This window comes from Hippoglossus stenolepis, chromosome 16, assembly GCF_022539355.2.
Source record: "Hippoglossus stenolepis isolate QCI-W04-F060 chromosome 16, HSTE1.2, whole genome shotgun sequence".
NCBI classification, from domain to species: Eukaryota; Metazoa; Chordata; class Actinopteri; order Pleuronectiformes; family Pleuronectidae; genus Hippoglossus; species Hippoglossus stenolepis.
The window spans coordinates 6617240-6627845 of record NC_061498.1 but is presented as its reverse complement, the minus strand read 5'-3'; the positions used below and the strand labels follow the sequence as shown (position 1 = coordinate 6627845).

The following is a 10606-nucleotide window of genomic DNA, read 5'->3' as shown; positions in this document are numbered from 1 at the left end:
AGAATCCCTATATTTGTCTTATCGTTGATTCTGTTCAATGAAGTTGTTTTTGATTATCAAGTTAAATTAAACTGTCACTGAATCATATTTCACAGTAAAATATAAATGGTTGACTTTGATAGGAGCTGAAACTGAAATCAAAGTTATTGGATCAAAGGAAATTGTTATTGTTATTATTGTATTATTACATAAGTTCATTACATTTGTTTCAGGAAAGTTGCATCAACTGAAGTTTCACTGCGATTACACCTGGTCAGCCTGTAATCATATGAACCAGCCCCCTCGCTGGGATTGGTCCAGAGTTTTCATATTCACAGACACTGAGACACTATTGGGGGACAGACAGGACGTGGGCGTGTACACACGAGCCTTATCTATTATTATGAATGAGGCGGATTGTGATGTTTTTTGAAATGACTCGAACACAAACTGACTGAAACTGACGCACAAACAAACCGCGTGTGATTCCAAAAGGTAAATTCAGACTTGTGTGTTGACTCTGTGTCAGTTGGTGTGAAGCTAATGTTGGCTAATCAACGTTAGCGTGTGTGTGTGTCTGTGTGTGTGTGTGTGTGTTTGGTTGGCAGGAGGAAAAAACATCAACAGCTTCAGATCCAACACTGGCACAGACATGGCATCGCTAGCTGCGGCGGAGGAGCCCGGTGCGAGCCCGGTCTACATCCCGCTGGCGGACGCTCTGGCCCCGGAGAGTATATTCGCCCCGGACCGGGGAGGCTGCGGGGAGGACGCCGGGGACGAGAGCTTTGAGGACGAGGACCTGATCAACGGCGTGCCCGAGGACCGCGGGGTTGACTTCACCAACAAGGTAAACTAGGCCCCTTGGACGTAGCAGCGACGTGGGGCTAACGTTAGCTAGCTGCTGCTCACGAATGAATGAAACAAATACTGTGTTATTAGCAAACACTGGTCGCTGCACCTTAGTCATAAACCGCACACACCACTGGGTCTGTGGGCGGTGTCTGGAGTTTTGTTGTTGCACTAGCATAACAACACCGCGGCTAACGTTAGCCTAGCCGGACTGTTAGGATTACCCATCACTCAGGGAACAACCTGATGCTAACACAGCAGGTATATGTAAGCTTTTCATTGTGTGTCTGAGGGAAACGCGACCACAACACGATCGAAGCCACAGGCTGATGAAACACCCGAGGTGGGCTCTTCTCCAGCTGATGTTTACATACGTGTGTGTTTACGTGTATGTGGAAGGTCAGGTGACACATGACAGCGTTGCTACGTGTCCCATAAAACAGCTGATGCGTCAGGGAGGCCCGCTCCTTGTTCACCTTTGGCTCATCAACTTCATCAATAAACCAATAACTTTTAGTGTCCAGAAGAAAGTAGGTGAAACGAGAACGACCATCGGAGACACAGCGGGAGGAGGTGATGGTGTCAAGCATGAGGTGTTGGTCGTACAGGTGTAAACAGCACCCGTAAGATACTGAACAGGCAGATGTGACAGTGGAGCAGATGTTTTGAGTCTGTCCACAAAACCACAGACAGAGACAGACACTTAAAAACTTAAAAACTCACTCCAAAGAAAAAGTTTGGAATTAAGTCGAAGATAAATATTACAGAGGGACTCGGGTGATGCAGGATATAGGTCGATATTCAGGTTTCTAAAAAACACAGGACTCTATAACTGTATTTAGGCAAATATCCATTCTGACTCACAGACGGTGGCGGTAATGCGCCGATAAGTTGTTTGCCAACCGCCATTAAACGTCAGAAGAAGAAGAATAACTTTGATTGACGTACTTATATTGAGGTTATTCATGTGACACCACACTTCGGGCCTTTTAGTGTAATTATTTCGCATTATTATTATTATTATTGTACATAACACTTTTAAAGGTTATATCTGAATCGTAACCAGATTTTCAAGGGACAACCCTGTGCTGTTGATTTTAATAGAAAAACAAAATGTCCCACTACATTCTACTCATGTGATTTTTTGGTATAATTGTAGGCTTGATCTAGTGGTTTCACTGTTTTTTAGAAAAAAACACACTCTTTGGTTTTTGATAAAAACAAAACAACCACACAGTACGAGAAACTTTCACAGTGTTGAATCAAGTAGTGAGAGAAATGATTTTGGTCGAACCTGATCTTAGTAAAAACCCTGATACCGTTTTACTTTGGCAATGGTTGGAATCTATAGCTTTTTCCGTCTGTTAAAGCATCGATAACACTTGTGTGTTTACATGTAACCTTGAGGTGTGTAATGGGAAGAGAGGCAGCTGTGTTTGCGTGTGGAGAACAGCTTTCAAACTTTCTACTGCCGGGGGAAATGTCTTGAGTGAAGCCTACTCTGAAGTCCAGTCCCTGTTGGGAGCAGCCACATCTGATGGAATCCCCTCTAACGCTTGCATCAGTCCTTAGAACAACCATCTCGTCATAACAGCAGCAGTGTTCATTGTTCTTTTTTCTTTTCTTTCTGTGAACCAACAGCAGGCTCTTGTTAGCCCCAATGGAGAGCAGTATGACTCGTTACTGCGCCAGCTACGGGACAGGATGGAGGAGGGATGCGGAGAGACCATCTACGTGGTCGGGATGGGCTCAGGTGAGAAACACACTGTGCACATGACGCAAATTATTCATCATCCTTTTGACCTTATTTGGACAATTACATTTATATAAGTTTGATCAGTGACTTTGTGAATCGAAGTTCCCTCCTTACCCGTGTTTCAGTCTGTGCCGGAGCATTTCATAACAAATCACAGGGCTGTGTGTTGTATTATGTACTTACCTCTTGTTCCCCTCCCTCCTCCATCACTCTGTCAGATGGTGGTGACTGGGGTCTGGATGAGAAAGATATGGAGGCCTCTGTGGCCACAGTGCACTCGATGTGTGAGCAACTGGACGCCGACCTCATTCCACTCCGAGAGCGCAATGAGGCCGCAGGTTTGGTGCACGACTATCTGATCCGCAGGCGTGTGGGTGAGCTGGACTTCCTGGAGGTCAGGTGAGTGGTCAGAGAGCAGAATACAGAGGGTTGAGCGGATTCCACACATAATTATCCACAGCTATGGTCATAGTTGTTTTTCATTTACCAGTTGTACAGGAGAAGTCTTTCCTCCAGTTTTCCAGCAGTGCACGTATTACGTCTCCCCCCTCAGTCCTAGATTTTCAGATTAGAAATAAACTAAGTTGTTGAAAATTGTACAGTTGTGTTTTTCTCCATAATTTTCCATTCTTTTGATGGATTACAAACTTTTTCATGACATATCTTTTTAATGAGACATGTCTCAGTTATGTTTTCTTTGTTGAAATGATTGGAAATTTTGGTTCTCCTGTGTCCCCCAGGGTTGCAGTGGTGGGGAACGTGGATGCTGGCAAGAGTACTCTCCTTGGGGTGTTGACGCATGGAGAGCTGGACAACGGCAGGGGCTTTGCCCGCCAGAAGCTCTTCAGGCACAAGCACGAGATGGAGAGTGGCAGGACCAGCAGTGTGGGCAACGATATCCTGGGCTTTGACCAGGAGGGACAGGTTAGGGCCAGGGAGGTCGACTGGCTGGGTTGATTCTAAAAGAATTGTAATTGCTAAACATTTAAAGCAGTGGTTTATGTTATTGATTTGTGTGCTGTACAGTGAGGTGCTTGACTACACGTTGAATGGACTTTTGTGTGAAGCAGCATATGGACAGTGTGACTGCTGGGAATTGAACCCCTCTCCGTCTGTCCCTAGGTGGTGAACAAACCAGACAGTCACGGAGGAAGCCTGGACTGGACCAAAATCTGTGAGAAGTCCTCAAAGGTCATAACCTTCATAGACTTGGCCGGCCACGAGAAATACCTCAAGACTACTGTGTTTGGGATGACTGGACACCTGCCCGACTTCTGCATGCTCATGGTCAGCAAGGAGGAGCGAGCAATATTTTAATTTGGCTGAATCGTACCTGTTATTAATTCTTAATGTGGAATGAAGTCTATAAACAGTGTCTTTAGAAGCAGAGTATAGAAATGAAGTTCTCTGTCTCTCCCCCCCCCCCAGGTGGGCAGTAACGCAGGTATCGTAGGGATGACCAAAGAGCACCTGGGCCTGGCCCTCGCTCTGAATGTGCCCGTGTTTGTGGTGGTAACCAAGATAGACATGTGTCCAGCCAACATCCTACAAGGTCAGTCCCCTCATGTGAATGGAATAACTCACACTACACTACTGTGGATATTTATTTGAACATATCTTTCCCCCTCTGTTTTAAAAGAAATCGTTATTTGACAAAATATCTCTGTCCAAATGAAAACACAAAAACTAAAACAAATGCTTACACAGTCATGTCAGGCCAGCAGGTGGCGATAAAGTCTACACCAACAATTCTTCTAATACTAGGAAAGAGCTCTTTGGTCCAAGTAATATGAGCTTGACCTTCTGTGACAAGTCAAAAATGATATTTCATAAACACAGTGTGGCTGCTTCTTCTAACACAACCTGACTGTAATGTCTCGTTCTCCGTATCAAGCTTTGCGGTGTAATTCTTGTTTTTCTTTTCCTTCTAACAGAAACACTGAAGCTGCTCCAGAGGTTACTGAAGTCTCCCGGTTGTAGGAAGATCCCGGTCCTGGTGCAGAACAAGGATGACGTCATAGTCACAGCATCAAACTTCAGCTCTGAGAGGTTTCAAACTTTAATCGAGTGTAATAATCTACTGGAACTGGACTTTTAGAGCAATAGCAGTGAAAAGGCCCCTTTGTAACGTGTGTGTGTGTGTGTCTTTCCAGGATGTGTCCCATCTTTCAGATTTCCAATGTGAGCGGAGAGAACATGGACCTGCTCAAGATGTTCCTCAACCTGCTCTCCTCCAGGACTTCCTACCGAGACGATCAGCCTGCAGAGTTCCAGATAGACGACACCTACTCTGTGCCGGTGCTCAGACTAATCACAAACACAACACTAAATACACCTTACTGTGTGGTATTATTGATAAATCTACCTAATGCACTCTTTAACCATCAGTTTTGTTCCTTCAATATCTCAGGGAGTGGGCACCGTAGTATCAGGAACTACTTTACGTGGACTCATACGCCTGAATGATACCATGCTCCTGGGGCCGGACCCCCTGGGCAGTTTCATCCCCATCGCCGTCAAATCAATCCACCGCAAGAGAATGCCCGTGAAGGAGGTCCGAGGTGGCCAGACCGCCTCCTTTGCTCTCAAAAAGGTAGGGGGGGGAATCGTCTCCCACTGTAGAACTAGTAGTAGTGAAGTTTGGGATTGCATAGGTGTATAATGTAATGTTTGTTTTGCCGATTCTGTATCCACAGCATGGTCGCAATATAATCTAGTCTCAGCAGCAAGGATTTAAAATAATCTGGAGCAATAATTATTAAATGAACAGTTGTGTCTTCCTCCGTCTCCTGTTGTCTCAACCCGTCTTTTCACACGACTCTTTGCATAGATCAAGCGTTCATCCATAAGGAAAGGGATGGTGATGGTGTCCCCGAGGTTGAGCCCACAGGCCACTTGGGAGTTTGAGGCCGAGATCCTGGTGCTGCATCACCCCACCACGATATCCCCCAGATACCAGGCCATGGGTGGGTAAAGGCTCATTTCTGCTGCCTCTGCTTATGATAAAAGTCGGTTTTACTCGATGTCTTCGCCCACATGCTGCTATGGGTCCTTTACGGTTGGGATGGTTGTTAAGCAGCACATCCACTAGAGGGACGTGCAGAGTTTATGACAGTAACAAACATTCCTCTGCAGATTCATGGTCGTGACAGGACGTTAAAGTTTTGTATCTAGTTTTCCCCAATAACATTTCATATTTCTTCACTCTTGCTCGGTTTAAATGATAAAATGAGAATAGAACATTTGAACAAAATGTCCTGAAGCCTTGTGCACACTGATGAGAATACAGAGCAGTAGAGTGTCTCATTACTTGGTACACATGTGATTCATCGTTGCTCAATATGCATAAACTCACATCTCCCCCCTCGTCCTTTTCTCCCGTCTGATCAGTCCACTGTGGCAGCATAAGGCAGACCGCCACCATCTTGTCCATGAACAGGGACTGCTTACGAACAGGGGACAAGGCTTCCGTCCACTTTCGCTTCATCAAGACGCCCGAGTATCTGCACTGTGACCAGAGGCTGGTCTTCAGAGAGGGTCGCACCAAGGCTGTGGGGACCATCACTAAGGTAGCAAAGCCTTCTGGAAGACGGGCAAAGTTTCCCTGAAGGGAATCTGTAATGCCGATGATCCACAAATGTAGGATGTGCCTTGTTAATAATTATTTGACCTGCTGCCTTGTGAGACATGTTCCAGTGAGATAAGGCCTTGGACTGAGATATAGCTTTTTTTTTAATCTGATTTCTTTACCTCTCCGAGAGACTCACATATTTACTCAAATTCCTTTCAGCTTTTGCAATCCACCAACAACTTGCCGTCAAATTCCAAACCGCCACAAATCAAAATGCAGTCTACAAAAAAGGTGCCGCTCCGAAAAGAGGACGGCACCCCGGTGGCCGGCGATGACGTAGCGACGATAGCACAGCCAGCGGGACCGAACACTACACAATCAGTGAGTCACAAGTCAATGGATGTGCTGCAATTATACTGTACTGCACATCACTGTGGATTTCCTATCTTTGAACGTACTTGCCTTAACATTACCCCTCTCTTTCCTTTTCCATCCTTTACTTTCTGCTTGATTTTGCCTCATTTCATCCCATCCCAACCTCTAATTTTGTCACGTCGCTCCCTCACACCCTCTCCTCTGCTTGCCTGACTGGCTCCATAAGGGAGAGGGAGAGGAAGACCCTCAGATAAAGGAGGGCAACAAAGAGAACAAGGTAAAATGGGTGAATTTAAAACGAGCCAAAACAATGGAGAACCTGAATAATGGGAGTTTTTTGTTTAAAAAAAAACAAGATTCTGGAGTTGGTACCTCAGCAGTCTTGATCCTTCGTAGGTTTTGAAGGTTTGGGCGGTGTCTGCTCAACGTCTCCATCAGCTGCAGCTTCTCGCTTTTAGCTGCGGGTTGCTGGAGATTCATGGTTTCAGCTGTAACCAATAAACTTGATGACAGGCCTAAATTAGATTTGTCTGCTCTCCGCGTGTCGTCAACTTGTCAGAGATTATTTATGAGCAAAGAAACGAGACTCATTCATACAACGTCAACAAAGTGAACATATAGATTTTAACCATAGAAATTAATTATATTAAGGTTGGGATCAGACTCGTTTTTAGCAGATATCCAAAAATAAAGAGCAGAATTTGGGCCAAAAAAGTCCATCAGGACACAGTACAGATTTCTACATTACAGGACTTTTGAATTTAACTGTGCGTCAGCCATCAGTCCAACCACAGCTCGAAGAACCAGTTAAATGTCAAACATTTGAGTTCGGCCGTAACAATGTTTGTCTTTTGTTCTCTCTCCTTCGTAGCCAAAGTCTGGAGGAGGCGGGAGGCGACGGGGGGGCCAGAGGCACAAGGGAAAAGGCCAGAACAGCAGCGCCAACCCGACAGCAGCTCCGTCCTCATCGGGGACGGGAGGCTGCTGAACTTTCCTCCTCTTCCGCGCAAATCTCCCTCTGCGATCACTCCACCAAGTGTCTTCATCCCACAAACCATGAGAGAGACGTTGGCATAAAGACACTCCTTAGTCAAACTACTTCTTGCCTTTTTTTTTTGTATTTAAACCAGGTCTTATTGTTTTTAAAAGGGAACAACAAGAGAGTTGTGTCCCAAACTGGAAGGCATGCACCCTTTCTGTATTTTAATGTCCGCCGCCTTTGCGTTTTTGAATGGTTTGGATAATGGCAAACAGTGAGGTTTCTGAGGTTAGCCTCACTCAGGATGCTGATTTATGTAATTTTGTTGTTGGAATCTTTAATTCAGTTCTCTGGCTCAGTGTCAGTGGTGGGGAGGGTCTAGTACCAATATGAGCAGCTATAAATACCCCCCAATGCATTCCCTGTGTATTTGCAATGAAAAACAATTCATGTTCTATTTATACTGCATATGTTAAATAGCTGTTAGTAGTGCTCTGTTTGGAACGATGCCACTGTACAAATGTATGCAAATCTCAAATGAATGTAGCAGAGGGCACAGTGATTTCAAATTCTAGATATATATAGAAAATATAAGCTGTTACGTTTTATAATTGTCAGTTATTTATTCAGCAGCATACATGCAGAACGTTGGCTTTCGGATGGTCTCGAGGTCTTTCCACCTGCTCTCGTCTGCGCTTTTAAAACTCAAGTCGTATCTGATGCTTCCACCGTCCCTCATATCCACGCACACACACCGTATTCCAATAAGTGTAAGTACAAACAAATACAGCACATAATCCCACAGGGTTCCTACGGTCATGAAAAACCTGGAAAAGTCATGGAATTGTGAAATGTTTATTTCCAGGCCTGGAAAAGTGCTTGAAAAAAATAAAATCCCAAAGGTTTTGGAGAAGTCATGGAAATTTGTTATATTCATATTTTCATGTCGTTCATTTACGCTGAGTTTTAAATAATTCATATGCCTTTAAAAGAAGTACGCTCAAAATATAAGCAAGCATACGCTCTCATACTAATTGAAAAGTTCGGTGGGGAAGCAGGCGGGATAATGCACTATGCCAGGGAAGTGTAGACTTAACCATGCTTGGCTGCAAATGGAAAAGTACATGCCATGGGTTACAACAGACAAAGACCTCAAACTATTGTCTCTCATTCATTTGCGCCATTTAAGGTATACTGTATGCTTTGGAATTCTCATTGTTAGCTTAAATACACTTTTTCATGTATACACCGAGATTTCACAAAATGTTTGGTCATGGAAATTTGGTTTAAAGTTATTGAAAAGTCATGGAAATCCATTGGTCAAAATGTGTATGAACCCTGATCCCAGCATTCCAACAGTTGTTCATGATTTGAGAACATGCAGTACTCGCAGTGACGCCTGTAACTCTAGTGCCCCGTGCGTTAAGGCCGGTTGCTGTTAACATGTTGTGACATTTCAAACTTTGCCGCTATAAAACCTGAACGTTAATAAACAGGCTTTACTGAACTTTTCAACAGCGTTTCTTCTTAAATTTGGGCATCTAAATATTTCTAATTATGTATTAAAATAATCTAAACATGCATCGGTCAGAGTGAAAAAATTATTTGACTTCAACTAGAGAAGGAATGGACGAGTTTCTCAAATGTACTGTGACACATTTAATTTACCTTTATAAGTATATTTTGATTTACAGGCTACAATAGCTACAATCTTGTAAAAATAATTATGATTGTGTTTTTTTGCACATCTGAAAGTAAAAGAAATCACTGAAATTACACAACAGTTTCAAGCTTCATGCCAAGAACAGCAACACATTCAACTGATCTGTTGTTACCTCCGCCAAGGAGTTTGGTTTTCACACGTTTGTCTGTTCGCAGGATTACGAAAAAACAACCGGGCCAATTTACATTAGACTTTACGGAGGGCATGGCCACAACTGAAGGAAGAAACCATCGAAATTGTAGATCATCTTTTCACCTTCTCCAACATTGCAAGAAGGTGTTTTTCAACATGTTCATTGATTTCTCAGAAAATAATTAATAGATCTTGATTTAAAAAAAAAAAAACTGGCCTGATAAGAGTGTGTGAAATTTGGTTTCAGAGAATTTAAATGTGGTTTCATGAGGGGACTTTGGGGCCTTGGCGGAGGTTTGTGCACTACTGACTGTCATTCTAGTTTCTGTATGTAGCAAGAATCCAAAAATGTACCTGCTGAAAATGAAACAAGTGAATATAAAGCTTCATTTAGCATTACAAAATAAAGTAATTTAGCTTTGTTAACATTAACTTGCTCAAGTCCCCACGTTCGGTCCACAAGTTACAGGCAACCTGCTGTTTTTTAAAGAACTTTTAAATTAAATTGGATTAATTAAATCCTATGTTGAATTTCTTAAGCTTGCAAGTACACATTTAGTTGACAGATATGTTTACACACAAAAAACATTACAAATTGAATTTAGGACCCCACTGTATATACACACACATACATATATACATATACATATATACATATATATATATATATATATATATATATATATATATATATATATATATATGTAACATTTATTTACTGTAGATTTTAACACAAAAGGCATCTGCTTCATTTACAACATGTCATACAAGTGCAGACTGCACACTACCACTGTTCAGGTAGCACACATTCCCATCGTCTTGTATCACAATTTGAAAAGGCTTTACTTGGTGTGTGCAACTTTAGTGTTTACTGGAATATTTTGGGGAATTCATGATATTGAGGTAAGTAACTTTACGCCTCCGTGTTCAGGAATGTTCTGTTTTGGTCTTCATTTAGGGAAGTTTACAGGAACACCAAGGGGGTTGTGTCCCAAACCGGAAGGCATGCACCCTTTCTGTATTTTAATGTCCGCCGCCTTTGCGTTTTTTGAATGGTTTGGATAATGGCAAATGGGATGCTGATTTATGTAATTTTGTTGTTGGAATCTTTAATTCAGTTCTCTGGCTCAGTGTCAGTGGTGGGGAGGGTCTAGTACCAATATGAGCAGCTATAAATACCCCCCCCCAATGCATTCCCTGTGTATTTGCAATGAAAAACAATTCATGTTCTATTTATACTGC

The 10606-nt window shown here is 43.0% G+C and overlaps 1 protein-coding gene across 2 annotated transcripts; it reads left to right on the top strand.

Moving 5' to 3' along the window:
* The first annotated feature begins 322 nt into the window (after nt 1-322).
* Nucleotides 323-8414, top strand: gtpbp1 (GTP binding protein 1). Of its 2 annotated transcripts, XM_035179964.2 has the most exons (15): nt 323-474; nt 588-826; nt 2470-2581; nt 2803-2983; nt 3325-3508; nt 3707-3871; nt 4013-4136; nt 4519-4633; nt 4738-4882; nt 4995-5177; nt 5415-5550; nt 5975-6153; nt 6375-6536; nt 6757-6807; nt 7402-8414. In XM_035179964.2, exons 2-15 carry the CDS (start codon nt 632-634, stop codon nt 7516-7518), a joined length of 2049 nt encoding a protein of 682 aa, XP_035035855.1. In that variant the 5' UTR covers nt 323-474; nt 588-631; the 3' UTR covers nt 7519-8414. The 2 variants fall into 2 exon arrangements, with proteins under 2 accessions (XP_035035855.1, XP_035035856.1); XM_035179965.2 differs by lacking the exon at nt 6757-6807.
* Nucleotides 8415-10606: the final 2192 nt, after the last annotated feature.